General features: G+C 37.3%; 1 protein-coding gene across 3 annotated transcripts in view; it reads right to left on the minus strand.

Annotated features, from left to right (window-relative positions):
• CACNA2D3 (calcium voltage-gated channel auxiliary subunit alpha2delta 3) overlaps positions 1 to 18544 on the minus strand; it is a 1031774-nt gene that overhangs the window by 800034 nt on the left and 213196 nt on the right. For all 3 annotated transcript variants that reach the window (XM_074284452.1, XM_074284451.1, XM_074284453.1), the window contains exon 3: positions 17528 to 17644. In XM_074284452.1, the coding sequence (XP_074140553.1) occupies positions 17528 to 17644 (117 nt within the window). The remainder of the gene's footprint in view (positions 1 to 17527; positions 17645 to 18544) is intronic.

Here is an 18544-nt window from a genome sequence, read left to right on the forward strand (position 1 = left end):
TTAATTTGAATTTGAATTGCTCTTCTCCATGCTACTGACAAAGAATCTACTTGATTCGTATAAAAATTGCAAACAGAGAAGCTTGATCAGTTATTCCATTACATTTTTCAGTATGAAAAAATGCTTTGAAAGTCAATAATTAGTGCAAAAGACTAAGCTAACTGAAAAGAGCTAGGCAATGTAATATGGAAGAAGCCTATTACCAGAGTTGACTTGAATTCAGTGTAAAGTTTCAGCCTTATAAACTTCAGCAAAATTAAAAACTAATAAAGGACCAAAATTAAGGTAAGTCAGTGAAAAGGTGAACATGCAAGCCTTGAAGGCAAAAGCTATCTTTGTCTTTCTTTTTATCTCCAGCCCTTAGCACAGTGCCTGACATATAGTATGTATTTAATAAATGTCTCTTGACTTGATTTGACTTTTATGTGTCAAAGAAGCCTTCCATTTCTTAGCAGGGATCTGAGGCTTAGCTAAAATAAGTTTGATATGACAAGGCCATCAAAGATAATGAACTTTCCTCAAAACATCAATAGCCTCAAAACCTCTGTTCCCAGCCACATAGAAGATCCTAATTGGAATCTGAAAGTGGAATTGGTTGTTCACCATAAGTAAGGATGGGGTCCTTCACTGAGGGATTCCTACCTCGGAACAAGGAAGAATTGCCAAACAAGACATGCTAGATCCCTTGTATCTTTTCTCAGGGCTAACAGAATTCAAAGACAGGCCCCTAAAGGATTTAAGGAGGAGAGTCTTCTCCTATTCCTAGTCTAAGGTCCCTACCATTTATGAAAGAGCACAATAACACTCCAGATGAAAAATAAAATACTGTAATTCCCTCCAGCAGAAAAAAAAAGTCATGTGAATTTAAGCCAAAATCTGGCAGTAATTGTTCATCAATTCAATTGTTCATGAAAGAGTAAGATTATGGAGTCCATAGATAAATCCTTGTAGCAGAGACAACGCACACTGTGAAGCATTAACTCAGTGGATAGATGTCCTGCCTGGTCCGGCCATGCAGCTGCCAGCCAAATGACCAAGTGACCTATCAAGTTACTCTCCATGTGGCCATGACCAGTGAGGAACTCATGAAGTGGCTGGAAGATTTGCCTGTCTGAACTCTGCAGCAGCCAAGCCAGATGAGGAGCCAACCCAGAGATAGATCAACCTCTCCATTTAAGAAACATGGCCCTTCCAAGACCCAACCCAAGTAAACACTGCAGTTATTAATCAATCTATTACACTAGATCCCACACTAGACTTTGACCTTCAAGAGAGATCTACAGAGAGAGAAAAGTGCGGTTCCACAGCTTTGAGCTGTTAGCCATGTGTTCCCTATACACGTGTACCATAAGAATTACATTGTACTCCCCAAAATAGAATCTGTGCAGATTTGTGATAAAGTGAACCAAATGGACTCTGTGTGTATTTGTGCTATAAAGTTAATCAAAGCTTTTGAGGGAAATGTTTAGCAACTATTACTTTGCCAAGCCTTTTGAGAAGTATCTTTTCTACTAGCTAACTGAATTTGGTCAGGTAATGGCTGATTGTTATTAGAAATCACACCAATGGGGATCCCTGAGCAACACTGTTACTAGGATTACTCACCATGGAGCAACTTTATAGAACCTAAAGTAGCAGCCATTCATCCAGGGACCCATCTTGCTAGCGCCTAGGTAATTTGAGGAAGTGAGACTACAATGGGTGCTACATTAGTGTTTACTTTAAGATAAACTAAGTTTCAAAGAGAGATGGTTAGTAAATAGGATCCAGAGTCAAGAATGCCTGAATTCAAGCCTAAACTCTGATACATGTCAGCTATATGACCTGGACAAGTAATTTAAACTCTTTTTATCTTTTTAAGTTTCTAAAGCTATAAATTATATTAAAAAGCAACTTTCTAAATCCATGATTTGCAGAAAAGGGATTAATTCATATTGGAATTATGAACGCCTGTATGATAGCTCTTTCATGGGTATATTCACAGGTCTTTGTGGGGGAGGAGGGGCAAATGAAATAGTAGGATGGGACAATGATACTACAGCAGAGAAAGCACAGGATTTAGAGGCACTGGACCAGACTTTGAATCCTAATTCTGCCATGCAGAATCTTGAGCAATTTTTTTTTTTATTTTTTATTCATTTTTCCAAATTATCCCCTCCCTCCCTCCCTCCACTCCCTCCCCCCGATGACAGGTAATCCCATACATTTTACTTGAGCAAAAATTTTAATACAAGAATTAAGGAAACCACAATTGGGTTCAACTTGACCCATTAGAAAGAAAAATCCTCACTTGATGTAAAAGTCTAAAAGAGGCTAGAATTTTAATTTTTTTTCCTCTCCTAGTTACCTTTCCCATTTCATTTGTAGAATATGAAATTATTATCAGATGTAGCTGATGTGTTAGGTTAGAGGCTTAGTAGGACCAAGTTTAACTTTGATGATAATTGAGTTATAGAAAAGGAAAAAAACAGAAAAAGAAAAGGGAAAAAGACAGAGAAGGAAGAGTAGAAAATCCTATTGCATATGTGAAATTCTACGATGTTGTCAGATTTTCTCTTGGTAAAATGGAGGTTACTGAATTAGGGAAGCCGCTCCAAGCATAGCAAGGACATTAGAATTTAGAGATTGTCTTTGGAGGATCTCAACATTTTGAAAGGAACTTCAGGATCATGTGGGGTCAAATCTGTGAAAGCCACAAAGTGGCTGCATCTGTTTTTAACACTGCGTGTTGATCCAAAGCATTTTCACCAAAGCCTTACAGATCTCATATAATCTCAGGCTTGGCAGGCTGAGCTGCTGCCTTCTACGGTTTTTGTTTGTGGTTTCAAGGCCATGTTTTCTTATGTGTGGGAGAGCTACATCCATGGCTATATATATGCAATCAATCCATCAACACAAGCACCATTAAGCACCTTTCTATGTAAGTGGGCCTACTATGTGCTAGTTGATAATTAGAAAAAGACATCAACAAGATTGTCTCTGATCTCTAGCACTTTACCTTTATGTAAATAAGGTAGTAATCAGGTTGATATACAAAAAGAGGTATAGATCTATGCATTTCAGGAAGCCAAGGTAGGACATTGAGCCTCTCTTAGACTTTCACATGAAGTGAGGATTTTTCTTTCGAAGTGAATCCCTCTTTCAGAAATACTCAATTTATCATTTTATCGATACAATTGGAAAGCAAATAGGATAGGATAAGTTTATTACAGTTAGAAACCTTAGATCACTTTGAAAATCTGCAGAAAACAGAATGTCTTTACTATTCTATCCTATAAAGATCCATATATGGATCCTTTGAAAATTGAATTTATCTTGTATCCATGAAACACTCTTTGGAACTCCAAAGAAATGGAAATCGATGAGAATACTTAAGAATCGAAAGATGGAATCAGTGCAGAGAATGGCAATTCAAGGTAGACAATCACATGTGGTTCTACCCCAGTAGAAAGATCACTAGATCAGCCTTAGGATCTTGAGTTCAAATGCTGCCTCTGAGCCTCCCTAGACCTCATTACCTTTAAAATCAGAAGTTTCTTCCAGATCTCAACGTGTGGTCCCAGTCATGTGGTCTTTTAAATGTTAGGTTCCAGTCAATAATTAATAGCTTCTGAAGCCATTTCTCATCCCTCAGGTGCTCATTGTCTGTATGTCTATATATACACATTGCATGTCTACCTATTAGAACATGAGCTGCTTAGACTCCATTTCACTTGAGGGTTTTCTCTCCATTATCTCATTGAAGCTTTACAACAACCTTGTGAGATTGGTAGGTACCACAGCCATTATTATCCACATTCTACAACTACATAAGACTTCGATGCTTTACTCCTAACCATACATTGGAGCAGGATTTGAACTCAGCTCTTTTTAATTCCAAGTCCATCATTCTAGCCTCCCTATTATAGTCCTAATCCCAAAACCATGTTCTTGCATATATCTCCATAAGCATTATGCAGGAGCCTCTGCAAAACATCACTTGAAATATACACACATTGAACCTGGTTCATAGCATCATCTGGTTTTTCAAGGATTGGTGTAAATCTCATCTGTGTTGGAGCAAAAATCCATTTTTTGTGATGGTAAATGTTTATTAAATGCAAATAGTAATATTTGTCACCTAGGACAAATGTCTTCTTGCATGTGGAATTTCATGATAAAAGGCTTTAAAGTCTCAGCTTCTCCTGATAAAGCCCAATTGGTGAACCCATGCGTAAAAACCCCGAAATTGAATTACTGTACAACAACCATTACTTTTCCCTGGACTGCTGGGATAGGAATCAGTTTCACAATGAACAGCCAGTAGCTAGAGGAGGAAAAAAACTTAAAATTCTAGCTTCTCTTAGACTTTTACATGAAGTGAGGATTTTTTTTCTAAGTGAATCCCTCTTTCAGAAATACTCAATTTATCATTTTATCGATACCAATTGGAAAGCAAATAGGATAGGATTAAGTTTAGTTACACTTAGAAACCTTAGATTACTTTGAAAAGAATCAAATACTGAATCCAATGTTTACAAATAGTATTCTTTCTGCATTAAAACATAAAGTTTCAAGGAAAAGAGGAGAAAATGGGGCCCTGGGACAGGATTTAGACTCAGGATACAAGTCTGGTTTTTGATGGTCACTGCCTGTGAGATCTTGAGCAAGTCACACATCTGCGACTTTCTGGGTCTCAGTTTGCTCATTTGTAAAGGGATGATCTCTATGGTGGCTTCTTGATCTGACTCTGAATCTGTGCTAAATTGGCAGGCTGCCCAGGGAAAAGCAATCAAATTGTTTCAGAAGAAAAGACTGGGGGGGGGGGGGACACAACTAATTGCAAGTATGTCAAAAGCTGGCATATGGAAGGAGAATTAGCCTTTTCCTGCTTGGCCCTAAAGGCACAGCTCAAATTTAAAGGAGCAAATTGAAGGCTAATGTCAGCAATGAGAGCAATGGGTCCCTGGCTTGGGCTACCCCTGGGATTTACAAGCAGCTCCTCTCTGGGGAAATCCAAGAAAAGATAGATCTGCCCTGGTCAAGATGTTGCCAGAAAGACTTTTTCAAGTAAAACTTGGTTACATGGCTATTTGGCGTCCCTTCCAACTTGGACAATCTGTGATTCTCTTAAGTATATCTCCCTTTTAAATGACCCCTTTTATACATTGCCAGCTTATTTCAGAGGGAAAAAGTCACAGAAACTTTTCAGTTGCAAAGACACAGGCAAGTAGGGTGGTATAATGCAGACTGGACTTGAAGTTAGGAAGATCAGGATTTGAATTATCTTCTCAGGCTCTTTCTCAGGGACAATTCATCCAACATCTGTCTGCCTCAGTTATCTCACTGGTAAAATGAGAGAATAGTAGCACTTAAGAGGGTCTTCTGGCTCAAAAAGAGTCAGACAAGACTGAAGGCCTGAAGGATAACAGACCTCCAAGACTTGTTGTGAGGATGCTTTGAGACAAAGCAGACCTTAAGTCCTTTTAGAAATGCATTTGTTGTTACTACTAATGTTATAGTCACCTCCAAGAGTGACAGCACATTATTGAGATCTATCCCCTCCCTTCCATGATGAAGAGTAATTAAGTTTGAAAGGGATTTAAACAATGGGATGGATAAAAGATGTCAGCATCTAATCAGTGACCTTGCCCTGACCATGGCCTTGTCAAGGAGGGAAAAGGCAAATTAGCAGATGATGCATCCTAATCACTCCTGGGCCCTGGAAGACAACCCCGGAATTGGGAAGGTGGTCTGGTGACCTTGAGACCATCCATTCTGAGACAATCAATTCAATTGAACAAGCATTTATTAGCTGTCTGCTCCAGACAGGGCCTGGTGCTAAATGTAATCTGGAAACTGGAGCAGGGCATTTTTTCACACCAACTAATTGGATATGTCTTAATCTCTTAATTTAGGTCAGATTTTTTTTCTTCTTTATTGTCAATCTAGAATATTGATGAGATCCAGTTTCATTGTCATTGTTGCCATAGTAGCTAGGTTGCTCGGTGGATCGAGTTCTAAGTATAGAATCCGGAAGGCTTGAGTTCAAATGTGGCCTCAGATACTTACTAGCTCTGTGATATTGGGCAAGTCACTTAATCTGTTTGCCTCAGTTTCCTCATCTGTAAAATCAGGATAATAATAGCATTTACCTGTTGGGCTGTTGAAAGGATCAAATCAGATAATATTTGTATAAAGTACTCAGAATGGTACCTAGTACACCGTAAGAATTATATAAATGTAAGCTATCATTGATAATATTATTAAATAATAATATTTTTTGCAAAATACTTTATACATATTATTTTCATGCTCACCACAACTCTGGAAGATAGGTGCTATTATTCTCCCTAATTCATAGATGGAATAAAAACCTGGCACAGAAATTCTTGCCCTGGGTCCCTGACAATGAAATCTGTGGCAGAATCAGGTCTTTCTGGAGACTTTTCTTTCTGTAGTTATACGTCTGAGAAGTGTGATCCCACTTGGAGCCAGAAGAGAATTCAGAGGTCCTGTGCTCTAACTCCCTCATTTCAAGGGATAAGGAAACTGAAGTCCAGAATGATCAAGTGAAGAGCCTGAGTTCGAACTCAAGGTTTCTGACAGCAGTTAGAATGTGATCCATCGCCCCTCAACTTCCTCCTTTTGTAGTCCAGCCAGATTGAACCACCATGAACTTGATAATTCATTTCCTGACTCTGAATAATTGAAGGCCATCCCCATGAAGAGATAGCACTCCTCATCTCTGCCTCTCAAAAACTCTTATATTGGCAAGCCAACTTAGGTGAAAAGGGAAGCCACCCTCAGGGAAACCCAGGAAGCAGCATATGCCAGGAAATTTAGACCATGCTCTCCATCTTTCTCAAACCCTAATGGAGACATCTAGGAATCCTGAGCCCCAAAGTCTTGGAAATAGCCGGGTTCCCCACACCAGCAGCCAAACTGCTTTCACCCCTGCCCCTGTAGCCATTATTAAGGCAAGAAGTTAAAGAGAAGAAGCTCACTTGTTAGGTTCTTACTAAGTGCTAATGAGATAATGAGATATTAGGTTCTTACAAAGTGCTAAGTCGGTACTTGACAATTCTCTAGTTCCGGCCTTTCCTGGGAAAGAGCTTGAATGCTTAGAAGGAGCAAGTTCATGGGTTGAAGTAATTCTTCCCAGAAGCCCTTGCATTATCCCATGCCCATTCTCTGGGAGGATAAAGAGGGTAGCTCTGGAGGAAAAAGGGAGTTGTTTCTGGACCAGACTTGAGGCTGCTCTCTGCAGGAAGGGAAGTCAGCTCTCTACAGGAAGAAGAATCTGTCTGAGAGATTTGAGTTGACACAGCAGATCTCCTCCCAGAGAGCGATAGGCAGCTTCTGGAGACAACAGCACGTTACACTCAGTGACCTCATCACTATACCCAACTGACCAACCACCAACAGGGAGACAAGCACAAGAGTCCATGGCAATGGCAGCCCTCCTCCATCCCCCTATCCATAACCATCATCCCACTTTCTACTCAGCCCTCAAAGCTGCATCTGTCAAAACAATTCCTGTGGAGACGGGCCCAGCCAAGGTCCACATGGGATAAGCAAGCTAGCACAGCTGTGAGGGAAAAGGAGACAGAGATGTAGAGGGAGAGAGGTTAAGGAAGAGACAGAAAGAGGGAGGGCAGAGATGAAGAGGGGGGAGCATATAACCTGCAAGACAGACCAGCCATTTTGGCCCAACTCAGTTTCATTTGTCTTTAGGGCCCAATGCTTAGCACAATAGTTGCTACATAGTAAGGGCTAAACAATATTTGTGAAATGAAATTGAAAGTTTTCCCTCATCTTCTTAACTTTATTAATCACCCAATCAGCAAACATTCATTAAGTACTCTCAAACAGACACCCAAAGGGAGGGGGTGGATAATTCCTGCTCTCAAGGAGCTTACTTTCTAAAAAGGAAAAAGAATCCATAGAAAAGAGCTGAAGAGAGAGGAATCACAGAAGGGAGGAGGGGACAATCTTGAGTCAGGAAAGTAATAGCAAGAGAAATTGTTCTATTGCTTATTTGTTCCCCTCAATGGAATGGAAGCTCCTTCTGGTCAGGTCTGATCTGCATTTTTTTGAACTTAGCACCCTTGAGTTTTGCATCTTGTCAGGTATAGAGCAGGCATTTAATGAATATTTTCTGAATTGTTGCAAACCATCCCTCCAGTGGCAAACAAAACATAGAAAATATCATTTGAAAAGCTAATGAACACTGATTCAATTTTCTTTTCATATGAATTTGAAAAATAAGTAAAGTGCCTAATCAAATTAATTGAGAGCTCCAACAGTTTAAATATGCCACAGGAAATGACAAGCAGGATGTTTTCAGAAAAACCTCGCACATAGTGAAATGAATAGAACCAGGAGAGTGTTGTGTACAATAACAACCACATTGATCAATGAAGAATTGTGAATGACTTAGCTCTTCTCAGTAATACACTGATTCAAGACAATCTCAGAAGACTAATGATGAACATGCTATCTATCTCCAGGGAGAGAATTGTTATTAATTGAATAGAGACTATGAATATTATTTTTCTCTACCTACCTACATTCCTCCCTCCCTCCCTTACTTTATCCCTCCCTCTTTTCTTCTCTTTCTTCCTTTGTCCCTCCCTCTCTTTCCCTCTTACTCCTTCCCTCCCTTCCTTCCTTTCTTCCTTCCCTCCTTCCTTTCTTCCTCCTTTTCTGTCTACCTCCCACCTCTCTTCCTCCCTCCCTCCCTTCCTTCCTTCCTCCTTCTCTCTCTCCCTCCTTTCCTTCCTTCCTCCCTTCCTCCCTTCTTTCTATTCTTCTTTCCTCCCTTCCTCACTTATTTCTATCCTTCCTCCACCCTTCCCTTTCTTCCTTCCTTCCTCCCTCCCTCCTTTCCTTCTATTTGTCCCTTCTTCCTTCCTTCTTTCCTTTTTCCTTCCTTCCTTTCTTCCTTTCTTTTTCTTTTAGTCAAGTCTTGTAAGGTGGAATACAATATGGAAATATTTTCTGCAATTGCACATGTATAACTTATATCTGATTGCTTGCCATCTGATAGATGGGGAAAAAAGGGAGGGAAGAATAGAACTTGGAATTCAAAACCTTAAATAAAAATATTATTCAAAAAAACCCTCTCATCTGCAATTTTTCATTGTGTGCTGTCTTTATAAACAGAAACAAACAGCAACCTCATTGCCTCTGTCCCAGTTTAGGTTTAGTTAAAAATATGAAATGGCAAACCCCGGAAGAAGGAACCAAACAATTATCTGGGCCATCGATGGCATTAAAAATAGGCAGGAAATATTAGTTAAGACGCATCCCCCATGACAGCACCATTATGTTAATGGAAATTATTAGAGTTCAGGCTATTTGCAATTTGTCAGCATGAAAAATAAAGTCACCCCTCGTCCATTACCGTCCAGATGACAAAGGTTATGTAATGGCCCGGGCACTTCAGGCTTCCCATTTACCGTCAACATCTGACAGCAGGGAAAGAGGTCTTTCTGTGATAGGATAATTACAGGCTGAAGAGTAATTCAAATACTGGGTGAGGATGAGAGAATCACTCTGAATCAACTAATCACTGGGCAAAGGGATGAAGGGGGAAAAAAAAACACCAGGAAATCAAGTCTGAGCAGAAGAGAATAAAAGCTCAACCCTGATTAACAGGCATGAAAGAGTAGGGATGTTTGCCTGTTGTTTTTTGAAAGGCTCTCTATCATCTCTAAACGACTTTCTTTTTTTTTTGTTTAGCCTGATCATAGACTTCACAAATGAACAATTCTTCATTACTGAAGCTCCCTGGATTGTTCCCATACAGGTTGCCCATTTTGGGGAATATTTCACATGCATAGGTAGAAATTTGAATAACCAATCAGAGGAACCCAATTTTCCTTGAACGTGTCTTCAGTCATAGAAGCAGGTATTTTTCTCAGAGCTCTTGGGGACATGTCCATCAAGTAAGGATTCCTGTCTTATATAAATATATGAGTTTTTGAGAAGAATATTGTAATAAAAACCCTGGCTTTAGCATCAAAGATACTGGGATCAAATTTTGTTATAAAGAATAAATGAATACAGCATTTATTAAGCACTTACTATATACAAAACATCATTCTGAGGAGGCAAATAGAAAAGTCAAACAGCCCCACTCTCAAGGAGTTTAGATTCTAATGGGAAGACAACATAAAAAGAAGATTTAAGCAGCAAATCAGATGGAGAGATCCCATAGTTCTTAGGATACAGCAACAAAAGAGATGTTAATACCACTTCCTTTATGTCCTTTCCACTGATAAAATCCTATCCATTTCTGATGTTGAGCCATTTGATGGTGCGAGGAACTGAGATAATAGAAGATCACTGTGTATCCCTAACAAGTCACTTTTTTACAAGGCTTCAATTTTTTTTTCTCTGTAAAACCAAAGGGCTGCAGTGAGGACTTCTGAAGTCTCTAGTTCTATAACCCTGAATGCCAGATGGAAATATTTTAAGGGTGGATTCATTTAACTCAAGTAAATGACCAACCAACCCAATCTAAAATTTGAACTGAGTATCCTTCTCAGTGGGTGGTAGGGGGAAAGGGCCCTACTGCTGCCTCTAACATAATTTTAACCAAACCTTATAGCTTTTGGATGTACACAGAACCACACCAAGATGGGTTTTTAAAGCTTTTGGCAATTATACCCATTTAAAGAACATATTTTTATAGGAGGAAAAACATTGGATTTTTTTTCTTTTTCTGCCCCAAGTCAAATAAGCATCTACACAGACTTTTCAAAGGTCCCTTAATAGCATTCTAGGTGACCACAGGTCTGGTAACTGTTTCCAATGGGTTTTTTTAGCTCACAATGTGAACTAAGCACAATTCCAACCATACCGCTGCTTCCAAACAAAACTCTGACTTACTTTGGTGATTTTTTTTCCTCCTTAAAGAGCTTGAGAAAATCAAAACTCATCTACCAATGTATCAGAGGAATTGGGTACATTAGCTTTCCCAACACCGACATCTGTTCTCAGAATTCCATAGGCAGTATTTTAGAAAATGGGTTTCATGAAATTCTGGCTGACTCCATCCTGGGGCCATTTTGGATCCAAGAAATGAGTTTTGTTTTATTCTCCAAGTGCCACATAGCATCTATCACCAAGCAAAACACTTTGGACCTAGTTCAAAGATTTTTACAGGGGAAAAAAAGGGGAAGGGGATTTCTGAAATTTTTATAGAATATTTTACTCTATTCATTCTAGCCCCCAACCAAAGGGCTTCTATTAATTTTAAAGGTCCCAAAACAACAAAGATGTGGCCTAAGGTTCCCCATCTTCAAGTATTTAGTCTAATTCTAACTCTGACTTTTCTTTTAATTCATTTAATTAGGGACATCAACACTTCAGGGTCCAGAAAATCTGCCAAAAGCTGTGGGAGCTATGAAGATTCTTTCAATTAAAAAAAAATCACTCTTTTTAACAAAAAGATCTCTCCTTTAAGTAAACAAATAAAAACTAGTAGTTGTGAAGCAAAAACGTAATAAATAGGTTATTCATTCTAAGTGAACAACTGGGTGAATTAGAAAAAATTTAGGACCTCAAACCCACAACTCAAACTATATATAATAAGGTGCAGCAGAAAACATGCAAGATCTAAAATCCACAGCCCAACTTTGCACATTTTCTTTATGTGAATTGAACAGGTCATTAAACATCATCAGATCTCCATCCACTCATTTGGAAAATAAAAGAGTTGAACAAGATGACCTCTGAAATCCTACTAGCTCTAAACCTGTAAATCAATGAAGATAGGAAGGGAGGCTCTTTCTGGAGGACACCAGAATGGACACTGCTTGTAAACAATGAGAGGTTAGTCTACCTAGAAAAAGCAGAGGAAAGAGTCTTGGAGAAATGACAGATGACAGTCATTGGAGTTTTGTTTTGTTTTGTTTTGTTTTTTTAATGAAACAAGAAGCAATGGGCTGCAGGTTCTTATCCCAGAACATGAACCCCCCTTTCCTAGTTTTTGAGCCAGAATTTCTCATTCCCTTTGAATTTTCCACTCTGGGAATAGAGCCTTGATAGCGTCATATTTGTTAGGCTTCTGGCTTGAGCTACTTAAAATGTGGACAGCAAGCTTAATGGAAACAAAGGAACAACAATAAGACTTCCATTTTGTCATCAGAAAGGGAGATTTTGATTCTTGGGATCCTGCATTTCATGGTTCTTTAAAACTTTAAATTTCACTTGCTAAAGAGCTAATATCTCATTGGAAAAAAATGCTTTCAAGAAGTTATCAAGAAAGACTGTCCTGAGAGTCTAGAATCAAAGGATAAAATAGAAATGGAAAGAATCCACTGCTCATCTTCTGAAAGAGATCCCAAAATAAAAGCTCCCAGGAATATTATAGCCAAATTCTGGAATTCCCATGTCAAGGAGAACACACCTGAAACAGGGTGATACATTCAAACTAAAAGTAAAAGGGTGGAGCAGAATCTACTATGCTTCAGGTGAAGCCAAAAAAGCAGGGGTAGCCATCCTCATCTCAGATCAAGCAAAAACAAAAATTGATCTAATTAAAAGAGATAAGGATCCTGCTAAAAGGTAGCATAGATAATGAAGCAATATCAATACTAAACATATACCCACCAAGTGGTACAGCATCTAAATTCTTAAAAGAGAAATTGAGAGACCTGCAAAAAGAAATAGACAACAAAACTATAACAGTTTTGGATAATATAATATATAATATAATATAATATAATAACCTTGTAATTATAATGTATTTATACATTATAATATATAATTATGTATTATATATTATATGTATATATTATATATATTATGTATATTATATATTATAATTATAATGTATAATATAATATAATATAATAACCTTGCACTCTCAGAATTAGATAAATCAAGCCACAAAATAAACAAGAAAGAAGTCAAAGAGGTAAATAGAATACTAGAAAAGTTTGATGTGATAGATCTTTGGCGAAAGCTAAATGGAGACAGAAAGGAATATACTTTCTTCTCAGCAGTTCATGAAACCTATACAAAAATTGATCATATACTAGGACATAAAAACCTCAAAATCAGATGCAGTAAGGCAGAAATAGACCACAATGCAATTAAAATTACATTTAATAAAAAGCCAGGAGAAAATAGACCAAAAAATAATTGGAAACTAAATAATCTTATACTAAAGAATGATTGGGTAAAACAGCAAATCATAGACATAATTAATAACTTCACTCAAGAAAATGACAATTCCAAAATGTGTGGAATACAGCCAAAGCAGTAATAAGGGGAAGTTTTATATCTCTAGAGGCCTACTTGCATAAAATAGAGAAAGAGAGGGTCAACGAGTTGGGCTTACAACTAAAATTGCTAGAAAAGGAACAAATTAAAAGAACCCAGACAAACACGAAACTTGAAATTCTAAAAATAAAAGGTGAGATTAATAAAATTGAAAGTAAAAAAACTATTGAATTAATTAATAAAACTAAGAGTTGGTTCTATGAAAAAACCAACAAAATAGACAAACCCTTAATAAATCTGATTAAAAAAAGGAAAGAGAAAAAGCAAATTGTTAGTCTTGAAAATTAAAAGGGAGAATTCACCAATAATGAAAAGGAAATTAGAACAATAGTTAGGAGCTACTTTGCTCAACTTTATGCCAATAAATTCGATAACTTAAATGAAATGGAAGAATACCTTCAAAAATATAGCTCGCCCACATTAACAGAGGAAGAAGTAAGTAGTCTAAATAGTCCCATTTCAGAAAAAGAAATAGAACAAGCTATTAACCAACTCCCTAAGAAAAAATCCCCAGGACCAGATGGATTTACATGTGAATTCTACCAAACATTTAAAGAACAACTAACTCCAATGCTATATAAACTATTTGAAAAAATAGGGATTGAAGGAGTCCTACCAAATTCCTTTTATGACACAGACATGGTACTGATACCTAAACCAGGTGAAAACTGAGAAAGAAAACTATAGACCAATCTCCTTAATAATATTGATGCTAAAATATAAGATATTAGCAAAAAGACTTCAGAAAATCATCCCCAGGATAATACACTATGATCAAGTAGGATTTATACCAGGAATGCAGGGCTGGTTTAATATTAGGAAAACTATTAGCACAATTGACCATATTAATAATCAGATTAATAAAAACCATATGATCATCTCAATAGATGCAGAAAAAGCATTTGATAAAATCCAACATCCATTCCTACTAAAAACGCTTGAGAATATAGGAATAAATGGACTATTGCTTAAAATAATAAGGAGCATATATTTAAAATCATCAATAAACATCATATGTAATGGTGATAAACTGGAACGTTTCCCTGTAAGATCAGGAGTGAAACAAGGTTGCCCTCTATCACCATTACTATTCAATATAGTACTAGAAACGCTAGCCTTGGCAATAAGAGCTGAGAAAGAGATTCAAGGAATTAGAGTAGGAGTGTTCCAAATCACTATTCATCAGAGAAAGGCAAATTAAGACAACTCTGAGATACCACTATACACCTGTCAGATTGGCTAAGATGACAGGAACAAATAATGATGAATGTTGGAGGGGCTGTGGGAAAACTGGGACACTGATGCATTGTTGGTGGAGTTGTGAAAGAATCCAACCATTCTGGAGAGCAATCTGGAATTATGCCCAAAAAGTTATCAAAATATGCATACCCTTTAACCCAGAAGTTCTACTACTGGGCTTATATCCTAAGGAAATACTAAAGAAGGGAAAGGGACCTGTATGTGCCAAAATGTTTGTGGCAGCCCTTTGTGTAGTGGCTAGAAACTGGAAAATGAATGGATGTCCATCAATTGGAGAATGGTTGGGTAAATTATGGTATATGAATGTTACTATGGAATATTATTGTTCTGTAAGAAATAACCAACAGGAGGAATACAGAGAGGCTTGGAGAGACTTACATCAACTGATACTGAGTGAAACGAGCAGAACTAGGAGATCATTATACACTTCAACAATGATACTGTATGAGGATGTATTCTGATGGAAGTGGACATCTTCAACATAGAGAAGAGCTAATCCAATTCCAATTGATCAATGGTGGACATAATCAGCTACACCCAGAAAAGGAACACTGGGAAATGAGTGTAAACTGATAGCATTGAGTTTTTTTGTTAGTTTTTCTTCCCAGATTATTTTTACCTTCCGAATACAATTCTTCCTTTGCAACAACAACAACAACAAAATTCGGTTCTGCACATATATATTGTACTTAGGATATACTATAAGATATTTAATATGTATGGGAATGCCTGCCATCTAGGGGAGGGGATGGAGGGAAGGAGGGAAAAAACTCGGAACAGAAGGGAGTACAAGGGATAATGTTGTAAAAAAAAATTACCTATGCATATGTACTGTCAAAAAAAAATGTTATAATTATAAAATTAATTAAAAAAAAAAGAATCACCTACCCAGCAAAACTGCGTATAATCCTTCAGAAGAAAAGGTGGTCATTTAATGAAATGGAGGATTTTTCAAGCATTTCTGATGAAAAGACCAGAACTGAATGGAAAATTTGATTTTCAAATACAGGAGAAGCATAAGGAGGTAATCAGGAAAGTGATATCATAAGGGACTTAATAAGGTTTATCTGTTTACATTCCTACATGGGAGGATGATACTTGTAACTCATTAGAACATTCTCCTTATTATGGCAGTTAGAAGGAGTATACATAGACAGGTGTGAGTTGAATATGAAGAGATAATATCTTTTTTAAAATGATGAAAGTGGAATGTACTGGGAGAAAAGTAAAAGGAGAAGTGGAATGGCACAAATTATCTACCATAAAAAAGAGGCAAGAAAAAGCTTGTACAGTGGAGGGAAAGAGAATTTCCCTCATCAGATTTGCTCTCATCAGAATTGACTCAAAGAAAAATAACATGCACACTCAATAGGAGTACAGAAATCTATCTTACCCTGAAGGAAAATAGTAGGGGAATGGGACATGGAAAGGGAGGGAAGGTATTAAAAGAGAAAACCTATTGGGAGTGGGAATGATCAGTAGAGGAGAGACAGGGTGAAAGGAGAGAAAGAATAAATAGGGGGAAAAACAATTAGCAATAACAATTGTAAAAAAATTTGGAAGCAAGTTTCTCTGATGGAATACTAATGTTCTCTGGAAAATGATGAGCAGGATGCTCTCCGGAAAAAATAAAAGAAAAACCTGGAAAATCCTCCATGAATGAAGTGAAATATACTGATATACTGTATACAACATAATAGCAATCTGGGAGGATTGATTGTAAATGATTTTGTTACTCTCAGTAGTACAATCATCTACAATTATTCTGAAGGACTTATGATAAAAAATCCTATCCACACCAAGAAAAGGAACTTATTGAGTCTGATTACAAATCAAAGTATTCTCACTTTCTCTATCTTCACTCTTTATTTTCAACTATGGTTTCTTTCACAACTTGACTTCGATGGAAATGTTTTGCAAATTTCACATGTGGCTTTTTAATTCTGGGTGGTGATAAGGGAGAGAAGCTAGCACTCAAAAATCTTAAAAACAAATGTGAAAAAAATTGTTTTGAATATAACTGGAAGAAAATGTTAAATAAATATTTTTAAGAGTTACCAGAGGGAAAACATTAGCTAATCAATCAAGCTCACAATCAACAACCATTTATCAAAAACTTACTCTGTGCTTGGTGGAAGATCTAGGTTCTTTCTAATTCCCTCTCTTCCTCTTTTTCCATGTATAATTCTAAGAAAGTTACTTCACCTTTTTATGTCTCAGTTTTCTTATCGGTTCTGATCTTTGGATATCCCATACAATTCTTGATCCATAAACTTTATGTAAACCCAATATATTTCCATTTGGTTGTTCTGCCTCCTTTGTGGATTGCGCTCAAGCTCCTAGAACTCCTGATATCTTCTATTATGATTCAGAACAAAAACAGTTTTGTGTCCCTGCCCTCAAGCTCAGCCTCTATTGATCACCCAAAATGAACCAATAATAAGAATTTTCATTTCTTTCATATTTTAAAATTCTCAGTATGCTTTCTTTCTAATTATACTATGAGGAAGGTGAAACACTATTTCTCCAATTTACAGATAAGGAAAATGAGGCTAGAAAATGTTAAACCCACATATGTCTTTTAATTTAGCTTACCTTCTAGTGCGCCATATAGAAAAGTAATCATTTTCTAGATGATAAACCACATTTGGTTAATTCCTGATTTGTATATATCAGCTTCCTATTGAAACTTGAGTGTTCAGAAAATTTTTGGAAATCTAATATTTTCTTTTTTGTGGATGTACTGGAAAAGCTGGAACACACTTAGAGCTGATTGTTAAGATTTGCTATTTTATGGACTGTCCAAACTAAAGAGAATGAAGGATGAAATGTTAATAGTGGACATTACATTTAAAAGTGTGACCTATGTATTTTTCCCTGAAGAGCTAGGTATTTTAAAAGTTCATAGTCTGAGCAGAGTAAGAAAGGAGGAAGCCATTTGGATTTCTTATTAAAAACCCCATAGAGAAGGCAAGACCCAGACACTCACCCTGACAGCTTCGGACTTCTTATGGAACATCTCCTCCATGTTCTTCGCTAACTTTTTCACCAGCTGGAGGCCATCAATTTCTTCTATTGCAACATCCTTCTCATACTCTTTGTATTTCTGCAAGAAAGTAAAGGGTGTTAAAGGCCGGGCTGCAAGAAATTTAAAATGCTTTAATTTAACAAAGAAACCATCTACTTGTATGAAAAAGAAACAACATTTTTTTCTTGTTGAATTCAATCTATTATTTCATCATCGGTGTAAGTGTAAAAACTTTCTCCATCAAAAAACCCCGATACTGTGACCCTAATCATAATGGGCTTGCTTCAGAAATATTCCTCTGACACAGAATAGAGAGGTCACTTCGTGACCCTGGGAAATCTGCCTGATCTCCCTGGCCTCAGTTTCCTAATCTATAAAATGAAAGAGTTAGCCTAAATAGCTTCTGTACTCTCTTCTACCTCTCAATGCAGGATGCTATGATGATGGGAGATCAGCAATTCAACTATAACATAGACTCTCACAGAGCTGCCCAGAACACTGAAGGGTTACCTCCCTCACTTAACCAGGGTGTATCAAAGAACTTCACTCCAATCTTGCTAGATCCAAGGCCCATCCTCTATCACATATGCCACAGCAGACCTTTGTTTTGTTTTGTTTTTTTTAATGGTCAGAAATATTCCTTACTATGAATAGGTTAATCAGTGTTCTGTCATTCTCTGGGCACATACATGGGCATAGGCCCACATTTATATTTGTAATACATAGCAAGAAAAAGACCCTGAAGACAATCAGCCAAGTGTCTGTCATCCTTCTTTGGGCCAAAAATTCACATTCTTCTCTTCCAAACTTAACATTCTGACAAGAACCTCATTTGTTGTCCTTGAACTCAAACCATTCTAGGACCACTACCCTAAGACAGGTAAGAACCAAAGTGAAGAAACAGGAAATTTCAAATGGCAACATTGAATTTGGCCATGGAAGGTGATAGCTAAAAACTTTTCTTTAACAATTTCAAGA

The sequence above is a fragment of the Sminthopsis crassicaudata genome, chromosome 1 (genome assembly GCF_048593235.1).
Source record: "Sminthopsis crassicaudata isolate SCR6 chromosome 1, ASM4859323v1, whole genome shotgun sequence".
Classification (NCBI taxonomy): Eukaryota; Metazoa; Chordata; class Mammalia; order Dasyuromorphia; family Dasyuridae; genus Sminthopsis; species Sminthopsis crassicaudata.